Source organism: Giraffa tippelskirchi, chromosome 1 (genome assembly GCF_054371585.1).
Source record: "Giraffa tippelskirchi isolate mGirTip1 chromosome 1, T2T-mGirTip1v1.2.pri, whole genome shotgun sequence".
Classification (NCBI taxonomy): domain Eukaryota; kingdom Metazoa; phylum Chordata; class Mammalia; order Artiodactyla; family Giraffidae; genus Giraffa; species Giraffa tippelskirchi.
Window position 1 is genome coordinate 180,340,234 of NC_137275.1, and position 23,034 is coordinate 180,363,267.

At 46.0% G+C, this 23,034-nt stretch overlaps 1 protein-coding gene across 11 annotated transcripts in view; it reads left to right on the forward strand.

Annotated features, from left to right (window-relative positions):
- The window catches only part of TMOD1 (tropomodulin 1), a 91,187-nt gene that overhangs the window by 39,062 nt on the left and 29,091 nt on the right, over positions 1-23,034 (forward strand). For 10 of the 11 annotated variants that reach the window (XM_081511311.1, XM_081511269.1, XM_081511335.1 and 7 more), the window contains 4 exons: positions 4,577-4,733; positions 13,057-13,176; positions 21,390-21,479; positions 22,409-22,539. In XM_081511311.1, the coding sequence (XP_081367437.1) occupies positions 4,577-4,733; positions 13,057-13,176; positions 21,390-21,479; positions 22,409-22,539 (498 nt within the window). The remainder of the gene's footprint in view (positions 1-4,576; positions 4,734-13,056; positions 13,177-21,389; positions 21,480-22,408; positions 22,540-23,034) is intronic. The other variant, XM_081511357.1, reaches the window with a different exon arrangement.

Here is a 23,034-nt window from a genome sequence, read left to right on the forward strand (position 1 = left end):
TTAGAACATTTTCATCACCTCAAAAAGAAACGTGTTCCTAATAGCTGTCATTTTGCATTTCTCACCATCCTCCTCAGCTCTGGGGCTTCCTTGAAGCTCAGTTGGTAAAGAATCTGCTTGCAATACAGGAGACCCTTGCAATGCAGGTTTGATTCCTGGGTCGGTAAGATCTGCTAGAGAAGGGATAGGCTACCCACTCCAGTATTCTTAAGCTTCCCTTGTGGTTCAGCTGGTAAAGAATCCGCCTGCGATGAGGGAGACCTGGGTTCCATCCCTGGAGAAGGGAAAGGCTACCCACTCTAGTATTGTAGCCTGGAGAATACTATGGACTGTATAGTTCATAGGGTTGCAAAGAGTTGGACATGACTGAACAACTTTCACTTCACTTCCTCATCTCTAGGCAACCATTAATCTACTTTCTATAGATTTGATGTTCTGGACATTGCATATAAGTGGAATCAGACACTATGTAGTCCTTTGTTACTACTGGCTTCTTTCACTAAGTATGATGTTTTCAAGGTTTCACCTATGATGTAGCATGCACCAGCATCTTATCTCTCTTTATTGCAAAACAGTATTCTGTTGTAGGGATATACCACATTTTATTTATCCACTCATCATTAATAGAGATTTGAGTTGTTTCTACTTTGGGGCTATTTTAACTAAGGTTACTATGAACATTCATGTATAAGTTTTTGTGTGAACATATTCTTTTATTTCTCTTGGGTTTACCTGGAAGTGGAATTGCTATCTCATACGATAATTCTGTTTTTAATCTGTTGAGAAACTGCCAGACTGTTTTCCAAAGGGGATGCACTTTTTACATTTCCCTCCACAGTGTATGGATGTTTCAATGTCTTCACAGTCTCACCAACACTTGTTTTTACCCATCTTTTTTATGGGTAAAAGGGTGTGAAGTGTAATATCTCATTCTGGGTTTGATTTGTGTTTTCTTGTTAGTTAATGATGTTGAGAAGCTTTTCATGTGCTTATTTTTTTATATCTTCTCTGAAGAAATGTCTATTCAAATCTGTTACCCACTTTTAAATTCTGTTATTTGTCTTATATTTTAAGTTAAGAGATCTTTATGTATTCTGCATACTAGATCATTCTCAGATATATGATTTGTAATAACTTTCTACCAAACTGTGGGTTGTCTTTTTACTTCTTAGTTTCCTTTGAAGCACAAACATGTTCAATTTTGGTGAAGTCAAATTTATTTTTTCTTTTGTTGCTTATTGTTTCAGAATCATATCTAAGAAACCATTGCTTAATCCAGGTCACAGAGATTTATGCCTGTTTTCTTTCAAAAGTTTTATAGTTTTAGCTCTTATATTTAGGTCTTTGATTTATTTTGAGTTAATTTTTGTATATCAGTTGAGTTCATATGCTGTTTTTTCTATCATATGCTGTTTTTGAAAACAAGTTAAAATGATAAATAATCAACAGTTTAAAAATATGCAACTGGCTATGGTTTTTTTTTTTTTTGGCTATGGTTTTAATCAAAAATCATATTATATTTCACTAAACATACCATTTAATGGAATGAAAATAAACTCCTAACAAGGCTAATATTCTCAATATTTACTTTAAAAATTCAATAAGCAGAAAATTGTTAGAAAAAGCCTGTCATGTTTTTGTCTTTTAAAAATCAACTGCTTTCAATGAAGATAAATAAAACTACATTTTAACATGCCACATAAGTAATATTTTTAAAACATGTGAAAAACATCTTTACTCCCATATTATAATGATATAGGTTTCAGTTTTAACACAGTGGTTCTTAATCAGGGGTAATTTTGCCCCCTAGGAGACATCTGGGGATGTTTGGAGATATTTTGGTTGTCACAACCTGGAGAAGTGCTAGTGGCATCTGTTAGGTAGAGGGCAGAGATGCTGCTAAACAGCCAAGAATGCATAGAACAGCTCCCATGACAAGGAATCATCCAGCCCCACATCTCTCTTGTGCCAAGGTTGAAAAACCCTACTTTCCCCATCCCAGTTTTACTGAGATATAATTGACATACAGCAGTGCAGAAGTTTAAGCATAATGACTTGACTTACATACATCATGAAATGATGACCACAAGTTTAGTGAACATCCATTATCTCATGTAGATACCAAAAACCAAAATTGTGAAAAAACTCTACTTCAAATCACTGGCCTCTATCAGATATATTAAAAAAGAGATGTAAATTTGCAAAACTCTTTCCCCTCAGTTACAACCTCGTGGGTTTTTACCACCACAATACTGATCCTTTCAGAGGCTAGAATGCACCCTAGCACCTCACCACCATCAAAATCCTTTATGGTAACAAGAATCTGTCAGGTCTTCCCTTGTGGGGATCATTGGGAACCACTTGCTTTACATGCTTAATTCATTTTATATTTGTATATGTTCATTTTTTGAATTTTAAGACATATTTGGATAACACATCCCCTGTCCAGCCTACATATTTGGGTAGCCTACCTCCTGGCAAGATGTGTTTTATCTGACCATAGAGCAGCAACAATAATCAGCAATAATTTGTGTGCTCACTGTGTCAGACACTGTGTGCTAAGCACTCTTCTGCATTATCTGATTGAATGTTCTCAACAGTTCTGAGAGAGTGACTATCATTATTCACGTTTTACAACTGTAGAAATGGAGGAGCAATGAGGTTAGTTGACTTGCCCAAGATCACAGTGCTGGAGACATCGTTACTCCAAGTGAGGGCTTAAGCCTGGGGTGAGGTCAACTGTGAGGTGCCAACATGTCACAAAGAATTTGATTGCTCATCACAGGTAATCACAGATGGACGATTGCAGGACAGGTAGGCTGTCCCCTCACTCAGCTGAGCTATAGTAGATGTAGTTACTCTGAGTGGACACACACAGGTAGCCACAGGAAGTCTCATCTCACCTGGGACATGGCTCATCCATGGACCATCATCACATGGAACGTGTCTACGGACTGCTGCTTAGGGAAAACGGCGTTATCTGTGGCACCACTTACGTTCTTGACTGTCACCCGCAAACCAATCAAGACTCAGTTTTCTACCTACTGGCCATTCTCTCATAATGTCCTCTCCAATTCCCAGATGTCCCTCCTGACTTGTGGCCTAAGTCCATTTGCATGGACACCAGCTCCACTCTCTGAGCCCCGGTATATACTGATACTGATGTCTGTGCCAGGCCCTGCTCACCTCGACTCTCCCAGAGTTGGGCTCACACTCCAGTGTCCTGATCTCGCACCCACTGCTCTTATGGAAACGGTACAGTGGTAAACTATCCTGTAAAAAAAAAAAATTAATCAGACTGCAGCCAAACAGTAGTATCTGCCTCCCAAGCTTTATCCCTCCACGTGCCAGGCCCAGAGCTCTCTTCATGTACCTGACAGCATTCTCCTCTCAGAGGGGGCGTTTAGGAAAGGATCTGGAGTGTGAGTGGGTGACTGAAGAGATGCATGTTCTTACTGAATGGTACAGAGATGGGAGATTGAATGGCTCCCTGATTTGTTCAGTTTGGGAGTGCAGCAAGAAGTGAGGTGAGACTCTGCTTACATCACCCTTCCTGGGATCCTCCCGACCTCCCTGAATGAAAGGGGGTGGGGGAGAGCACTGATCTGACCAGAAGATTTCCCTCTTCCCTCAAGTCTGAAGAAGGAGCCTGATTTGGGTTCTCGATTTGCGCAAATCTTTCTCTGCCCTTGGCCTCAGTTTCCTCCTGGAGGGAGTGCGGGTGCACTGGCTGATCTCTGAGCATCCTTTCCAAACATGAGTGTCTTTGAATCTCTGCGTTACTGAGTTAAAGTGAAGCCCGTGTGATTCAAATCCACCCTGATTAGGAGCCTGCTTTCGTAGTGAGCCCACACCTAGGAGCCTGCCCATGTTTGAAGAAGTCACGGGGATTGGTTGACGATATCTTTCTTGAGAGATCCATCTCCAAGGGCAACGTTCAAAATATTTAACAGCCAGCGTGCATGAGCACGACGGTCAGGAGGGTAGGAAGCAGCGGGTAGGGCCAACTGGGGCCTGCAGCCTGACAGCCTGCCTGGCCCTTCCTGCTGTCCTGCCCAGCTTTCTCTGCTTGTTTTTAGGGGCCTGTCTCTTCCTGCCTGATTCTTCATCCAAGGCCCTAACTCAGTCCGCCCCCTCCAGGCTGCTTCTCTCCCCAACTACTTTCTACACAGCGGCTGGAAATACCCTCATGCATCCAAACCCCGGTGTCATCCTATTTCCCCCTCAGCAGATGCTCTGGCAGCCCCCTGCTGTGCCTGGCCCCTGGTCAGCTGACCCTCACACTCATGCCTTTATAAAATGTTCCAGACTGGGAACGGGTTTGGTTAAGAGACCTGAGTCCTAGCCTAGCTCAGCCCCTGTCTGCCGTGACCTCATGTGTCTCTCTGTGACCTTGGCGAGTCCCTGCCCCTCCCAGGGTGTTAGTTTTCTTACCTGTGAATGAGCAACTTAGATGGAGCTCCCGTGGTTCAGTGAGGAGTTTCTGGAGAAATGCGAGTCTTCGGCAGCTGACCGCTCTCTCTCTTTCTCTCCCTCTCTCTCTCTCTCTGCACCCGCCCCGCAACCACCACTGTAGAATGCACTGCTGCCCGCGGGCCTGAGGCAGAAGGATCAGACCACCAAGGCGCCCACAGGCCCCTTTAGAAGGGAGGAGCTCTTGGATCACTTGGAAAAGCAAGCAAAGGAGTTTAAGGACCGAGAAGATCTGGTCCCCTACACAGGGGAGAAGCGAGGTACTGGACGATGTTGCGCTTTTGAGTACGTTACCCCTCCATGCATCACTGAATGCCAGCTGTAAGCCAGGCCCCATGTCGGGCCAGATGTGACCAGGCCACCTTGCCTTCATCCCTGCCTGGCCCAGAGTTACAGCCCAGCTCCAAAAGCATCGATGCATGAGGTAGATTTAGTGAAGTTTTGGGCTCAACCAGGCCTGCAACACTTCCCCCTAAGTCCCCTCTAACTAGGGTGTCCTGATTACTCTTTATCCAAACCTGATATGGTTGAAAGGGGAAGAAGGAACTATTAAAAGGATATCAGGACATGAGGCCCAGACAAAGCCTGTGCCCTCCAACCAGAAACAAGAGATACCCTCTCCCTACCCTAACTGTCCCTGCTCTTTCCCCACAGCCCCTCTTTCTGGCAGCTGCAGCTCCCCTTCCTTCATCTGTCCCCTCATGACTCTCTGCCCCAGCCTAAGGCACACCATCTAGAAGGTTCAGGGAACAGAGAGGTGCCCCTACTCCCCAACCCTTCCAGAGCTTCCCCTACACTCCAAACCCTCCTCCTGTCCTCTGGGATCGTGCTCATCCTCGCTCACTGCCCTGCTGCCCCCACAGGTCTCTTTCTGTTCCCCAGACACTCCCAGCTCTTTTCCACCTTAGGACCTTTGCACAGATGCCTTCTGCCTGGAATGCAGGTCCTCCGTCTGGCTCCATGCTGTCTTCAGGGCTGGCTCCCCTCTTCTGTAAGAAATGTGATGGTTAGAAGCACAGACTGGAGCTGGGTCTACTCTGGCTGCAGTCTTGGCATTACCCCTTACTAGCTGTGTGAACTTGAGCACATTTGCTTGTTTGTTGGCCACACTGCAAGGCTTGCAGGATCTTATTAGTCCCTGACCAGGGATGAAACCTGCGCCCCCTGCGGTGGAAGCTCAGCGTCTTAACCACTGGACTGTCAGGGAATTCCCTCAAGTACATTTTTAAACCTGCTGTGCCTCCATTTCCTCATTTGTGAAATGGGGGTGATGAAAAGAATATTATTACCAGCCTCCTGAGGGTGTTCTGAAGATTGAGTTAAGATTATATATATATATATATATATATATATGTATATATATATATATATATATATATAGCGCTTAGCATAGCACCTGGCCCATCATGAATGCAATATCAGTATCAGCTATTATTACCCTCTTGGTCTCAACTGTACTGTCTCCTCTTTCAGGAAAGCCTTTCCTGTCTCCACTGGTTAGCACATTCCATCCATTCAACTCCCCCTCAGTTAGTCTCCATCTCAGAAGCCTTTGTGTGTTCTTCAGAATAATTTATTCACACTGGCCTGTAAGCTCCATGAGGCAGGCACTCAGACACTTTTGCTCACACAGTTCCGCCAGCACCCAGCAGGGCTCAAGAGAGGTGCTGAATGAATGAATGAGTTCAAATTGACTACATGCATAATGGATCTTGTAGACTTTTTCCTTAGAATATAAGCTCCATGGGTACTAGTACCACATCTGTCTAGCTTGTTGTTATATCCCTGTACCTCATAAACCCTAGCACGTTGTAGGCACCCAGTAAATAGTTGTTGAATGAAAGCATTAATTCTAATTAATTAATTGGGTAATTATTTATTTTCTGCCTCTTCCATTGTCATCCCCCCAAGGATGTCAGCATGGTGAGCCAAGGGTCCCTGTCTGTGGCTTTGTCCCTATGTCAACTGAGCAACTGAGCAGGCATGCCCTGTTGTGTTAGCACAATCCAGTACACAGAGTAACTGCCTGATAAATAATAAAATGAAGGAGCAGGCAGGGGTGGACATTGCAGGGAGGATGTCGAGCCATCCAGCACTTGCAGTTGGAGCTCAATCCAGATTTTACCAAAAACTAGGAAGGTCAGGGAAGCCCAGGAGACATCTGGATCACAGAGCTTTGGAAAAATTGTGTGATCTGAGGCATCCTGGAGCGGGAGGCAGGGGAAGGGAACCTGGACCATAAAGCCTGGGTGTGCCTGGCTGAGAGTATAGGTGCAAGCGGGTTTTAAGCAAGGTACTTGTGCCTTGAGGAGTGATTTCAGGTGCAGCAGGTAAAGATAAAAAAATCTCTGGAATTCGAGGGTCTTAAAACTCCCACTAGCCCACCTACACATCTGAAAACTGGGGAAAGCAAGGCTGTGAGAGTCAGGAGCAGGCCTGGGTGGACAGTTGGTGAGTCATTACTGCCATCTGCTCCCTTGTGTAGCCCTCCCCCTCCCAGGCGAGGAGCTGGAGATGAGATGGGGGATGGGGAGGGAATCTGGGCCGCACACCAACCAATCCTGCTGCCCCTTCACAGAATGCTGACCTGGCCCTGAGCCGGGAACAGCTCTCCAGACTCCCAGAGCCTGAGTGCCTTCATCAAAGACCAGGCTGACCCAAGGAGGGTAGCTATAATTTATTCTATTTTCTATTTTCACAATAATGACAAGCCTAAAAGGTTGATCGTCACTAACATCATCACCACCAGCATCGTCATCATCATAAAATATTTACATGATGATTGTTGGAGTCCATGTATATTGAATAAGTGTGGGTCTCAACAGAGAGAGTGTGGAAGGAGATGTTCCAGCTGTAAAAGGCAGACTCAGGGCCATTCAGTCCAGCCCTGCTGAGCACATGCCCCACACCGGGCCTAGAGGGAGCCTAGGCTGAGGGGAAATAGCATATCAGTCACTACAAGATCTGGCAGGATGTAGTAGGGGCCATAAACTGGTGCAAAGTCCTGAGGAATTTGGATTTTCCTTCACTCTCATTCAACTGGGGGAATCAGAACAAAGTTCCAAGCAGGGTATTTTCGTTATGCAGATTTGGCTGCACGTGCTAGAGAAACAAGTAAAATAAAAGAGGCTTAAGATGAAGGTTTAGTTTTCTTTTACTTAGTAGAGCTGCAGGGTTAGGCATTCCAAGGTTGGTAAGACATCTTTCTTGGGGTTAGGAATCAAGAGCTTTTCCAGTTTTTCATTCTGCCATCCTTGCAATACATCTTTGTCCCCATGGTTCTTTTGGATGCTGAAACTCCAGTCATCATAGCTATATCCCAACTAGTAAGATGAAGGAAAGGAAGAAGTCGGAGTCTTGTAATATCTGAGTCACCACCTCTATGGAGGCACCTGCTACAGTAGTATATAAACCATAAGCCTTAAATATTTACTGAATGTTCATCCTAGTCACTGCCTCAGTCATTTGCACAGTTTGTTTTCTTTTTCGCCATTTTTGCCCTTTTCCAGATCCACCTCTGGTGAAAGTTACTATACCTTTTCTCCCAGATGATTTTTTGCCTGTTCTGCTTATATAGGTAACTGATCTTTGCTGTAAACGTTTTAAGTAATAAAACAAAGTAATTCTTTCCACTGAGAGATGGCTCCCTGGTCCTATTTTAGTGAATATCCTTGTGGACATTTCTCTTTGCACTTCCCATCCCTCTTCATCTGTGGTCCAAGTCACTATCATCTCTCATCTAGACTTTTGCAGGAGCCTCCTAACCATCAACCATCTCTTGGCTTCCATCCTGGCCCCATTTCAGGTTATTCTCCATCAGTAGCCAAAGTGAGCAGTTTTTTTTTTCTCATTAAATTCACATAACATTAACTATTTTAAAGTGAACAGTAGCATTTAGTATATATACAATGTTGTGCGACTACCACCTCTATCTAGATCTAAAACGTTTTCATACAAAATAAAACCCTGTGCCCAATAAGCAGTTACTCTCCACACCCCCCTGTCCCCCATCCCTGGCAATCACCAATCTGTTTCTATAGATTTACCTATTCTGTATATCTCCTCTAAATTATATCATATAATGTGTGACTTTGTGTGTCTGGCTTCTTTCACTTAGAATATTGTTTTTAAGATTCATTCATTCCCTTTTATTACTGAATGATATTCCACAGTCTGTCCATTTATCCATTGATAAACATTTTGGTAGTTTTTGGCTATTGTGATTTAGTGCTGCTATGAACATTCCTGTATAAGTATTTGCTTGGGTAACTGTTTTCAGTTCTTTGGGGGTATATACCTAGGAGTGGAATTGCTAGATCATATGTAATTCTACATTTAATTTTTTGAAGAACTACCAAACTGTTTTCCAAAGCAACTGCACCGTTTCACGTTCCCACCAGCAATATATGAGGGTCAGTTTCTCCACATCCTTGCCAACACTTGTTAGTTTCCATTTTAACTTTTGACTTTTGTTATAGTCATTATCACGATTGTGAAGAGGTATCTTATTGTAATTCTGATTTGCATTTCCCTAATGACCAATGTTGTTGAGCATCTTGTCATGTGCTTGTTGCCCATCTGTACACTGACCCTCCATATCTGTAGGTTCTGTATTCATGGACTCAATCAACCATGAATCAGAAATATTTTTAAAAATTCCACAAATTTTAAAAAAGCAAAACTTGAATTTGTCTCACACTGGCAACTATTTACACAGTATTTACATTGTACTAGGTATAAATAATCTAAAGATGATTTAAAGTATACAGGAGGATGTGCATAGGTTATATGCAATATTATGCCATTTTATGTAAATGTCTTGAGCACCTAATCCCCCTCAGATACCGAGAGGCAATTGTGTATCCTCTTTGGAGAAATGTCTATAAGCCCTTTGCTCATTTTTAAATAGGTTGTTTCTCTTTTGATAGCTGAGTTGTTAAAGTTCTTTATATATTCTGAATACTAGACCCTATAAAAATATATGATTTTTGAATATTTTTTCTTCTTCTGTATGTTGTCTTTCTACTTTCTTGATGATGTCCTTTGATGCACAAAGGTTTTAAATTTTAAATTCAATTGATCAATTTTTCTCTAGTTGCTTATTCTTTTTTGTCATATCTAAGATTTAAGGTCATGAAGATTTATGTGTTCTTCTAAGAGTTTTATAGTTTTAACTATTATACTTCAGTCATTGGTTTGTTTCCAGTTGGTTTTTTGTGTATGGTGTGAGATAGAGATCCAGCTTTATCTTTTTGCCTGTCGATATCCAGTTGTCCCAGCACCATTTCTTGAAGAAACTATTTTTCCCCATTCAATGGATTTGACAAGTTCGTCAAAAATCAATTTGCCTAAGATGTATGGGTTTATTTCTGGACTCTCAGTTCTACCCCATTGTGTTGTATGTCTGTCCTTATGTTAGTGCCACATTGCTTAATCTTATAGTAAGTTTTGAAATCAGGAAGTCTGAATCCTCCAACTTTGTTTTTATCAAGATTTTTTGACTGATTGGAGTCCCTTACAATCATATGAATTTGAAGTTTGGTTTTTCTATTTCTGCAAAAAAAAAATCCGCTGAAATTTTGATAAGGATGGCTTTGAATCTGTGGGTTGTTTTGGACAGTATTACCATTTTAATATTGCCTTCCAATCTTTGAAATTGAGATTCCTTTTTGCTTGTTTAGGTCTTTTAAAATTTTTTTCAGCAGTGTTTTGTGGGCTTTCCAAGTAGATCAGTAAAAGAATTTGCCTGCCAATGTAGGAGATTGTACAAATCTTTCACCTCCTTGGTTAAATTTATTCCTAAGCATTTTGTTCTGTAGGATGCTATTATAGATGAAATTATTTTTCTAATTTCCCTTTAAGATTTTTCATTGCTGGTGTATAGAAATACCACTTAGTTTTGTATGTTAATCTTGTACCCTGCTTTTTGTGTGTGTGGAATCTTTAGGGTTTTCTACATATAAGATCATATCATCTGAGAACAGAGGTAATTTTACTTTTTCATTTCCAGTCTGGATACCATTTATTTCTTGTCCATTCGGTCTAACTAGAACTTTATGTACACAGTTGGGTAGGAGCAGTGAAAGTGGGCATCCTCGTATTGTCACTGATCTGAGGGTCTCATTTCCCCACTCTGTTGATTCCAGCTCACAGATCATCTTCCCTGACCACCTTACTCCAAAGAGCAGAGTCCACCTCACCCACACCCCAGCCTAGAACTTCCTAATCTTTTTCTTGGCTTTATTTTCCTTTGTGATGCTTAGTACTATCTGGTATCTTTACATGTTTGCTTATTATCTGTCTTCTTTCACTAAACTGTAAACTGTTCCCTGCTGTCCCCCTGGTGCCAAGAAAGGTACTTAGAACATAGGAAAGACTTAATAAATTGTTAATTGTTGTTCAGTCACTAAGTTGTATCTCACTCTTTGCAACCCCATGAACTGCAGCATGCCAGGCTTCCCTGTCCTTTACCATCTCCCGGAGTTTGCTCAAACTCATGTCCACTGAGTCGGTGATGCCATCCAACCATCTTATCTTCTGTCTCCCCCTTCTCCTCTTGCCCTCAATCTTTCCCAGCATCAGGGTTTTTTCCCATGAGTCAGCTCTTCACATCTGGTGGCCAAAGTGTTGGAGCTTCAGCTTCAGCATCAGTCCTTCCAATGAATATTCAGGGTTGATTGCAACTCAATAAATATGTTGCATGAATAAAGATATATGTGTGTGTGTGTATATATATATATGTATATATATGCAATTTTTCAGGCTTCCCAGGTGGCACTAGTGGTAAAGAACCTGTCTGCCAATGCAGGAGACATAAAAGCCGTGGGTTCAATCCCTGGGTCGGGAAGATCCCCTTGAAGAGTGCATGGCAACCCACTCCAGTATTCTTGTGTGCAGAATCCCATGGACAGAGAAGCCTGGTGGGTACATAGGGTCACACAGAGTCAGACACAACTGAGCAACTTAGCACGCATGCATGCAATTTTTCATAACCAGAATTAAATAATTTATGCTATTCTGTAAGCTTGCTTTTGATAGCTTACAGTGAATGGTGTTTCGGATTCTTGATCTTCAAAGAAGATTTAGCTTCGGGACCAGGGACCAAGCTTGATCACTCAAGAACTTTTGTATAGCAGAGTTTTATAAAAGTGTGAAAAGGGACAGAGAAATCTTCTGACATAGACATCAGAAGGGGGACAGAGAGTGCCCCCCCCTGCTAGTTTTAGCAAGTTGTTTTATGTCTGTTAGAAAGTTATTAATCAGATAAGAAAGACACTTCAAGGCTGACGGAGTTTCACCAGGCCCCTCTCCCACAATGTGCATTTTTGAGATAGGATGGCACGAGGTGTGTCATCCCCCAGCCGTAAAACAATTGATATGAATATGGGTCTTTTGAGCTATTATCAGCCAAAAGTTAGTCTTAGGTGGAACCATTTTGAAGAAAGGCAAATTCCAAAGCAAATACATGGTTTCATTAACATAGCTTAAAGAAAACATTTCCATAAGAAAAACGCATTGGTTAGCTCAAGGTTTGAGGAGAGCTAAGTTCAGGTGGAACCAGGTGTCATCGTGCTGCTGCTGCTGCTGCTGCTAAGTCGCTTCAGTTGTGTACGACTCTGTGCGACCCCATAGAAGGCAGCCCACCAGGCTCCACCGTCCCTAGGATTCTCCAGGCAAGAATACTGGAGTGGGTTGCCATTTCCTTCTCCAGTGCATGAAAGAGAAAAGTGAAAGTGAAGTCACTCAGTCGTGTCCGACTCTTAGTGACCCCATGGACTGCAGCCTACCAGGCTCCTCCGCCCATGGGATTTTCCAGGCAAGAGTACTGGAGTGGGGTGCCATTGCTTTCTCCTGGTGTCATCATAGCAACACAGAATTTTAAGAGGCACTTGCAGCCTATTTCCTCCATTTGGAGACCCCTGGCCTTCCTGCCTGTTAACCTCTCACTTTTTTACACATGTTGTCTTGGGCATTTTCCTTTCTTAGTGAGTAGAGCTCTCCATCATCCTTTTGCGGGATCGCTGTTGTGTGGATGCCCCATGATTTCTTCAAAAGGCCATCTTGGTGCACTCTGCAGCCGCCAGCCATCCCTGTGTGTGCCTCTTTGCTCTCTCATTCAGTTATGAGTCTGACACTTTAAAAATATAATGTCCCAAGTTTCTCCCTATTCCTCTTTTACTAATCTGAGTGTATGTATTTTGTTTTAGAAATGTTTCTAAGTTTTTCTCTCATACCAGAACCCTTGTTTAGAGCATTCCAGACCCTGGCATTCTATTATATTTTTCTTTTGCATTTTTTTTCTACTTACTGATTGTTAAAATTGATGACCAGCATTTTCAATAGTGAGCAATCTCCTCTGACCAAGTTCTAAAGTTCTTCTTTTTAAACATAAGGGGTGCTTTGTTAGAGATCTCTGATTCCCTTTCTCTGAGCCAGTTTGGCACTGGATCCCCAGAGAGAAGCTTTAAGGGCATCTTGGCATGGAGGGATCCACAGGCCTCTGGACGATCCACCTGGGGTCATCGCCAGAGGCTGCCCCAGTGCAGTGGCGCTCCGTGTAACAGGCATCTCATGTGTTTTCAGGAAAGGTCTGGGTCCCCAAGCAGAAGCCGATGGACCCCGTGCTGGAAAGTGTGACACTGGAGCCAGAGCTGGAGGAGGCCCTGGCGAATGCCTCCGATGCGGAACTCTGTGACATCGCAGGTAGGAGGCATTCCTGACGCTTCCCCACGTCCTCTAAAGCATTTGACCTTCATCAGCAGGGGAGGCTTGAGTGATTTATTTCAACATAAATACCCTCTCTGTTTCTAAAAAGGACTAGAGGAGATGGAAACCTATTACAAGAACTGAAATGAGTGAAATAGAGATAAAAACACCCAAACCCTTTCCACCTTGGAGCCCATCCCAGAGGAATGTGGGAGGCAGCCTAAGCCCTTCACCAGCCATTGCATCAAACCCTGCCCAGGCCTCCTGGGAAGAAAGAGAGAGGAGGAGACAGAGGGCTGCCGGCATCTCAGGTCCAGGCAGCTCACAGAGGCCTGGAACAGGTCATCTGATTTTACCATTTTGCACAGTTCAGAGAGCTGGGCTTGGAGCCGATCACCCCATATCTCATATTCATACAGCACCCTCCATCTTCATGTGTGTTTCCATGTGATCTTCACAAACAGCCCCTAAAACTCCAGAAGGTGGCCTGGCATCCAGAGCCCTTCACCACCCGCTCTTGTCCCCTTATTACTGTCTGGTCCCTGCCCCACCTGTTGGTATCCCTTTGTCACCGGGGGTCAGGCTCTGGCCGTAGCGTGCCCACCGTCATGCTGTGCTCCCTGGCCCAGTGGGGTAGGTGGTCTTTTTATTCAGCAGTCTTGGGGGACTACTAACCCTCACCCAGATGATGACAGGAGGGTGGATGGGATAGGGAGAGACTCAAGGCAAGTGGGAAGGGGAGAGGAAAGACGGGGTCAACTGTAAGGTCAGGGGAGGAGTCCAGTTCTCCCGAGACTAAGTTGGTGTCATTAGTGAAGGTGGGTGCACTAGTCTGCTCAGGCTGCCCTAACGAGATACCACAGGCTGGTGGCTTAAACAACAGAACTATGTTTTCTCAATAGTTCTGGAGGTTAGCTGTCCAAGATCAAGGTGTCCACAGGCTTGGTTCCCCCTGAGCCCTCTCTCCGTGCTTGCAGATGACTGTATCTCTCTGGGCTCTGTGCGTGTGTCCCCTGGGGTTCCTTTGTGTGTTCTAATCTCCTTCTTGTAAGTACACCGGGCAGATTGCATTAGGACCCACCTGAACAGCCTCATTGTCATTTAATCACTTCTTTAGAGACCTTATCTCTAAAAACAGTTACAAATTCTAAGGGGCTAGAAATTACCTTATTCAACATATTGGAGGGACAAAGCAGGACACAATCAACAATTATGGGGGGCGGAATTCAGCCGTAACAGTGAGGGAGGAACAAATGTAGGGGAAATAAGGCCAATGCCCATCCACAGGGGGACAGGTGTATATGAAAGTCCTTGAGTTCTTCCAGGGTCCACTCTAGAGATAGGGAGGTGGGTGTCATCAACCTTTAGGGTGGAGGGCCTGGTGGGAGTGGGGTCTGGGGCTTTGGAGGCTAGGGCCTGGCTGGGGTAGAAGTCTTTGGGAGAAGAGTGGAAATAGGATGAAGGTAGCCACCGTGGATACCACGAATGGGCTGGGAACCCAAGGCCAAATCAAGATGGGCAGAGCCTAATGCAAGAGTTAGGAAGACAGCATGAGGGTTCAGGGCCTGCCAGAAGACTCAGAGGCGAGGCCAGAGGCCAGTGAGGCTGCTGTTGCCAGGGGACTCAGTTGGCTGCAGTGTCTTATGCTCTTTGCATCCTCCAGCTTTTTGTGCGTGTTGTGTACCAGTATGATGACATTCTTAGGGGAGAGGAGGAAGGGGAACCAGAGCCAGGTTGCAGCAACCGGAGGAGCAAACGAGGGGAGCCAGTGTGTAGACCCTCAACGCAGATAGCCTTTCCTAGGGAGGCGGAACATTTGGGAAAAGACAAAGAGCAGTGGCTTGAAGGGTGTCAGAGCTGATAGAGAAAGGTGTTCACTTTCACTATGAAGTACACAGCAGTGAGAGTGTGACCCTGGAAATGCAGCACTTAAGATACTCAACTGCTTTGCTCATCAAAACCCACACATGTCACATTAGATTCCACATCAGGCTCCGGTATTAGGACCGAACTGTCTTCCCAACTCAAGAGTTTGCTTGAGTTCTGGTTCATCTGTGTTTCTGGGCAGTGGGTGGGGGACACAGTTGTCCAGCATCTCCACACTGGCTCACCCCAGCTACTGTTTTTGTCCTGGTCCTTCTCCTCTGATCACCCTCGTGACGTCACGCTCCTCATTAGGCAGCTCAGAGGGATCATCAAATGACTCCACTGTCAGAACCGCCAGTTCCTATGCCAAAATAGAACTGCAATATCATGCTAAGTTTCTGTCTTGATTTCTTGAAACTATTCCTCTTTATTTTTGTTGGCATGGCTAATTACTAGTATCTGTTTATGATACCGTATACTTCCGATGCCCAGAAAGGAGAGGGGGAGCTGCAGGACGACACCGGTGTTAACTGGCTAGCCTTGGACACCTATTGTTGCACGTCAGCTACTTGAAAGTGGCCATGGAAGAAGGTGCGGAACATTTGTTGACCACCAACTATGTCCTCACTGCTGTGGGCATTGCTTTCCATACCTTGCTGCATTTATCGACCACAGCGATCCTATGAAGTGAGTTGTATTGAAGTCCCCATTTTACAGATAGAGAAAGTTGGCATAGTGAGGTTATCCTTGTTCACAGGTTTGATCTCCGGCAGCTTGGTTCTAGGGTCTGCTCACAACATCACCACCCAGTACACCCTGGATAAAGCCTTCCAGGGTAGAGAAGTGGACTCAGAGTAGGGAGAGGGGTGCATGGCTGAATCTCAGAATCAGCTGGGGCGAGGATAGGAATTAGGAAAGGCTCTAGATGTCACACTAAAGCATTGAGGCCTGGGCTGGGGAGTGTTGGGAGAGGCCAGATGAAAGCAGGGGTTTGGGTAGAGAGGTGGTGGTGTTAGGAGGATGAGGGGATGGAGGGGAAAGGCCCCAGGTGAGGCCAAGGGCCAAGGTGGCCTGTGTCTGAGATGTGTTTCTGAAAGACCAGCTCCTCCTAGAGCTGGATCAGAGGACAAGAGGCTGAGATGATGAGATGACTGCAGGCTTTTGGCCTGAGGCTCCAGAAAACAGAGCTGGGTGCCGGCAAGGACTGAGGAGAGCTGCCCAGCCAGGAGTCAATTTAAGAGATGGAATCGCTGGAGATGGGACATCTTGTTGGAGTGCTAGGGGTGTTGCCGGCAGTAGCTGGAGCCCCAAGTGGATGATGCATTAGGGAACAAAGAGGAGGGCGTGCTGGGCACAGGGTCTGCAGGTCCTCTCTGCTCCCTGCGGCTTGACTCTCGGGCAGAGTATTTCTGTTAACTAAGCTTCCAATTGTGCTGGACTAACCACAAGAAAGCAGCCTGGTTCCTGCTCATGCAGAGCTGAGGTTAAATAAATTCCAAGGCCAACATGCAGGGACAGGCGGGAGCAAGTGTCGTAGGGAGAAAGGGCCGAGTGCAGGAGAGGGCTTGTCAGGTGGTGGGGCCGTAAGATGAGGTGGGGGCCGTAAGATGAGGTGGGGACCAAAGCTGAACCGAAAGGAGGAAGAGTAGAGGTGAGCTAGGCCAGGAGATGGGTCCCAGTGGGAAAGAGGCTCTGAGCTGGGGATGAGGCAGCACCTCTGAGTCGTTGCTTTACAGGTGCACGTGTGGCAGGCTTGATACCTGGCTGTGATAGGAATGTGTAGGGGGACACCCAGTAGGTGTGTCACATGAGCCAGACCTGTGAACTCTCACTCACTTGTTTGTTTTCTCGTCTGTGCGTTCACTCACAAGTCAGCGTATACTGCTGGGATGAATCAGATCCAGTCTTTGACCTGGGGGCCCCAGGATGTGATGAAGAGGACAGAACAGAGACATACAAATATCAACATGCAGTGTCATCATAGGTGATGAGCAATGTGCTGGCCCCTGACCGGGCTAACTTCTTGGCATGTGGCCTTGGGTTGTAGCTCCGAGGCCACTGGGAGTCAGCTGCAAGCAAGTGCACGATCACTGCCTCCCCTCCCCAGTCAGGGGTATGACCTCGACTTACCTTTGGGGAACTTTCAGGCAGGGCAGGACCCAAAAAGGAATTGAGGGTAAGGAAACGTACCCTTCAGAACCCCCAGGCCACCCCAGGGCAGTTGGTACCCCCAGCTCCTGTGACAATCAGAGGCAGTCTTAGTCAGACCACCCAGCTTCTGCTGTACTTTGATGTCCTTAGGCATCTCTTCTCCTCCGATACTACAAGGGTCAGGGTATGGCTTGTTCAGGAGTAGTTGGTTCAGCTGCTCTGAGGTCCTGGGCTGGAGCCAGCTTCTCTCACCTGCTCCTAGGATGCAGGAAATACCTTCCGGCCATCTGCCCGAGTCAGCCCGAGCACTTGGCAGCTGGAGGAGCCAAGGATGTGTGCCGCTGTCTCGCTGTGTCCTAAGTCAAATTACCAACTGAGTGAACCCTGCAAAGGCAGAGTGAGGAAAGAGAACTTGATGTTCTTTTTCAGAGTTCAAAAATAGGCCTTTTTGAGTTTTGAGGAAGATCTAGAATTTTTTTTTTTGTAAGAAATCACATTCCCCTGTGCTAAATTCAGCCCTGCCAGTATCTACAAAGAATGAAGGAGCAGGCAATGTTGATGTGCTGTTTTTCTCTGTCACTCACTCCTGGTGACATGGAGTGTGCAAAACCAAGCAAGGAGAAAGTCATGGTTTGGTCCTTAGGTCAGGAGAACGGAATACTGACTTCGGAGCCACCGGGCAGTCTGCTCAGTGGTGGAGAATTTACTTGGCCTGCCCCCTCCAACCCACCTCCCTCTCACCTTCTTAGAACTTTAATCTCCTCTGAATTGCAAAGGTGTTCTATTTCTTCTTATGGCTACTACTGATATACATTACCTCCTAGAATATATGTCATCTGTCTTTAAAATTCTGAGGTTGAAGGGAAATTTTAGAACTTTAGGCCAGTTGGTGACCTAGTATGTGGAGGTGTGGGTGAGGACATTAACTTAGAAGCCAGGAGGGTCTTCACCAAATGGTCTTTGACCAACCATTACCCTCTTGAGCCTGCTAGGAAAATGGGGGTTGACACTACCTGTCCTGGATGCTGCTCATAAAAATCAAACACTATAAGATGGTGAGAAATTGTCATGTGGCTATTAAGGCCCATGAGAAGTTAAGAGATCATCCCTCAAACATGATCCATTTTAGAGGTGAGTACACTGAGGGGCAAAAAGTAGAAGTGATCTGGACAGGGTTACTCAGTAAGTTAGTACCAAGGCTCAGTCCAGAGTCCAGGTCTCCTTCCTCTGTCCCCCGGCACTTCCTCGTAATCTTCCTGCCTCGGCCCCCTCTCTCTGGATCATTACGAAAAGCTATCATTCAAGCACAAAATGCATTTTCCATTTTCCCACCACTCTATACACTCTAAGCAAGAGAAGCCATCTGAGATTACGTCTTTTCTATGATTCCCAGCAGCCTTTACAAACTGTTTTTCCAAACCTGAAACCCAGCAGCAGCCCAGAACCACCACCAGAGCCACTGTCTGGGTGGGGGCTGGAAGAGCCCACCCCGGAAGGTGACTCCAGGTGATCTGATTCACCTGCTGCTGACTCAAGCCTCAGCTCTCTCTGCCCACGGAGATGCAGCCTAAATTAAGGCTCAAAGAGCTCAAAACGGTGCAGAAGCCTCTCTCCTTACCACTTCTTAACGATGAGCAGGCAGGTCTAATTTTAGCAGAGAAGACTCTTACAATGTGAGAAACAGAAGGTACTTTCAGATCATCTTGTCTTGTGGTTCTTAGCTCCCACTGAGCATCAAAAATCATCCAAGGAGATTAAAAATACATTTCCAGAGATTAGATTAGTTTGTCCAGGAGGACCACTGGTATTGTTGTAGAGTTCCTGGGTCATTTGTATGTGTAGCCCTGATGGAGAACCAGTGGTCTAGTTTCACCCCTCATTGTACAGAGGAAGCTGAAACCCAGAGAGGGGAGTGGACTTATCCAAGGACACAGCAGTATCAGAGGCAGAGTCAGGACTGGAACTTGGGTCTCTTGACTCTTCACTAAAGTTTCCCATGTTGTCTCTCTAACTAGAAATTGCATCTAATGAAATGGCTAGGGGAGGTTTTTTTTGTTTTTTTTTTTAATGAACAAATGTTTACCAAATATCATCTTCTGAAAGAGGTCCAAGAGAGAGAATACTCTTCCCTGATCTCTGGTAGCCCACAGTCCAATAGGGGAGGCACACATATATCCAGATAGCTCTAACCCTGTGTTGACTATGACTGTGACAGGGACACCAGGTGCTGTGAGAGAGCTAGAGGGAAGGTGGAATCCAGGAGGACTTCTGGGAAGGAAGCATTATTCCAGACTTAAAGGATGGGGAGGTAGAGTTGTTAGATCAGATACTGGATGTTCAGTTGGATTTGAATTTCAGATAAACAATAAGTTTCTCATAGAAAAAGTTCTCAAATGCTGAATAGGGCGCACTCATAACAGAACATTATTAATTGTTTATCCGAAATTACAGCTTAACTGGGTATCCTGTAATTTTATTTGCTGAATCTCAAAACTCACCGGTGGGGGTGGGGTGCATTTCAGCAGTGGGTAGTGTAGATGGAAAAAGGATCGCCAGCAAATGGGCGGCATTGGCAGAAGCAGGAGCAGCCACTGAGCAGTGACCACTGGTGTTGCCAGAGCAGAAAGGACCTGGGCGAGGGACAAGGCTACTGAAGCAGGGCCAGCCCAGGGAGGATGGGTGAAGCCAGGCTTTGGGGCCACAAGGCATCATCCTCCCAAGTGCACCAGCCTCACAGTCCCACAGGCCTGTCCCTCCCCTCTGTGGTCAATGCTCCGCATTCAGCCTGAGTAACAGGAACCCGAGTCAGACCATCTCACTCCCTGCTCAGGCCACACCTAGAAAAAGATGTCTGAGCTTCTTATCTCGACCTAGAAGACCCTGTAGGGTGTGACCTGGCCTATTTGAATCAAATCTACTCCAAAACATTGTTGTAAAGACTCAGGGGGATGACGTCAGGCAGTGTTCTCAACCTTGGCTGCCCTCTGAAACCACCTGGAGAGCTTTTTAAATTTTTATTAGAGTATAGTTTTGATTGATTTACAATGCTGTGTTAGTATGGGGAGCTTTTAAAAAGGCAGACGCTTGGCCCCAGCCCTGGGGATTGTGGCTTCCTTGGTCTGGGGTAGTCTGGGCATCAGGAGTTTCAAAAGATTCCCAGTGATTCAGATGCACAGTGATTGAGGGTCACTGCTATACAGTGCGGAGAAGGCAATGGCACCCAGTGTGCTCTCTAGCCCCACAGAAGCAGCTGGTGTTGGCACGTTGCCCTCTGCCACGTGTCCAGCTTCACCTCTGTCCATCTTCAGTTTCCCCCTCTCTCCCTGGCCTGTGGCTTCCTACCTACCATCCCTCTGTCCAAAATATTCTACCTTCTTTCTTTTAACTTGGCCAACATCTCATCGCTCCCATCCCTCTGTCCTCTTCTCCCAGAACACATTGAACTTCTTCTTTACAACACTCAGCATTCTCTGCACTTATGTTTTCAGTTGTGTGGGTACTTGCTTAGTCTCTAGTTCCCAGCAGACTGTAGGCTACATGGCAGAGGTCCTGTCTCTCTTATTCCTCACTATCCCCACCCCCACCCCACCCCACCCTGGAGCTGGACACATGATGCTGGCACTCAGTAAATGCCGAACAAATGAATGGATGAAAGAATGACTGATCAGGAGAGCGATACAGTCAGGTTTGCATTTCCAGAGAGATCTTTCTGGCTGCTCTGTGCTGAATGCTGCTGGGGGAGGGTCGGAAGAGACTGAAGCCAGCATACCAGTGATTCTACAGCTGGAATCACTGGCGAGAATGGATAGGGCCGTGACCAGGACAGAGGTGATGGAATGGGAGATGGGACAAATGAGAGATCCTGTACAGGAGGGTGAGGATTTGGTGGGAAGGTTGCCATGTGACTGAGATTCTACCCCAGGGGACAAGCAGGATGAGAAGATAAGAAAGAGGAGTTCTGTTTTGGCCAAGTTGGGTTGGACGTGTCAGGAGGACACCTAGGAATCTGAGGCCAGGGACTAGAAACACCTAGGCTAGGGATAGAGATTGGACAGTCACATCAATAGAGGCAAGAGTAAAAACCAAAGTGTTTCTTGCCATTTCTGTGAGCAAAACTTCCTGGGGCATGGAATGTCTGTGCCCGGGAAGCTGTCTGTCTGAGAGGCACGTCACGGGCCCTTGTGTCCCCGCAGCTATCCTCGGCATGCACACGCTCATGAGCAACCAGCAGTACTACCAGGCCTTGGGCAGCAGCTCCATCGTGAACAAGGAGGGACTCAACAGTGAGTACCGGCCCCGCTCCCTGCCCCACCGCGAGGGCATCTCGGAAGTGAGGCATCCTCCCGAGTCTTGCTACCTCAGCCCACTCTCTGCAATCTCATTGCAGAAGATTTCAAATTCTACTAGCTAAAACTGCCCACCTCTTCTTTTTACTCTCCTGGGATCCTTGTGATTTGATTACAAAGGCCTTCCCCATCCAAATATTATTAAAACATCCTCCTTTATTTTCTTCTGTAAGTTTTAGAGATTTACTTCTTATACTCCATTTCTTAATCCTCCTGGAGTTCATGTTTGTGTGTGGTGTGAAATGAGATCAAGCTTTCATTTTCTTATATCAATATTCCATTGTCCCAGCACCACTCTTTGCAAAGTCCATCCTTTCACCTCTGGTTTGGGGCTCCACCCGGATCATAAACATCCATGTATCCACACGGGTCTGTCTCTGGGTGCCTCTCCTGCTCCACAAGTCTCCTTGTCCTTTCCTGTGCCAACATTGCATTGTCTGAATTGCTCCACTGCATTGTTCCAAGCTGTCAATTTGGCCCCAAAGAGAAATGAAGGCGCCCAAAGCACAATTACCTTTTCCTCTAGAAGGCCTACACATTTCTTTCCCATCCAGTCTTCATTTTATCCTCACAGGAACCCACTGGGTAGAACGACTGTTCATACTCTACAGTGAGGACACCGAGCTTCAGAGAGTTTAGTGAATTCACCTAGTTTTTGCAGGGCGGCAGAGGCATTGTCCAAGTAGGGCCCAGACTCCTGGCCCCATCCATCACCATCCTCCTCCAACCCCTCCCCTCAGTAACCCCCAAGAGGCCCAGTCTCCCATGTCCCTGAGCTCTACCGCCACTTCCTTCTGATGTCCTTGTGTCAAGGGAAAATGACGCCCCATCTCTGTGAGCCATCTCCCTGTTGTCGGTCACTCTAGGTGTGATCAAACCTACACAGTACAAGCCTGTGCCTGACGAAGAACCAAACGCCACCGACGTGGAAGAAACACTGGAGAGGATAAAGAACAATGACCCGAAACTTGAAGAGGTCAACCTCAACAACATCCGGGTGAGGCCCCCTTCCCTCTACTTCCCCTGTTGTGGGAGTGTGGGGGAAGCCGAGTCCACAAAGACCCAGACAGCCCAGACCAGACTGCACACAGATAGCAGTGTCCTGCTTGAACTCTGGGTACTTCTGGATTAGAGGCAAAACTTTTGGGAAGGAGGACAGTATAAACCAGCACAGCCCATCATCTTGGTTTCCTTCGGGGCCTGACATCAGACCCAGATGTTCACCACAGCCAACCCAGCTTTGACTCTGGAAACCCACCACCTTATCCACAACATGGAGAGCTTCTCAGAGATAAATCATGAGTCAGACACATATGGCTACACGGGATCTCAAGGCTGGAAAAGCCTGGTGCCCACCAGGTTCGTGGGGGTAACCCCAGCCTGGGGAGGGGCCTAACCCTGAACCTGTGTCTCATGCACGTATTCAGCCTCATTGTGCAACCCTAGATGGGAACCATTGGCCCAGTGTCCAAAGACATACTCTAGGCTGTCG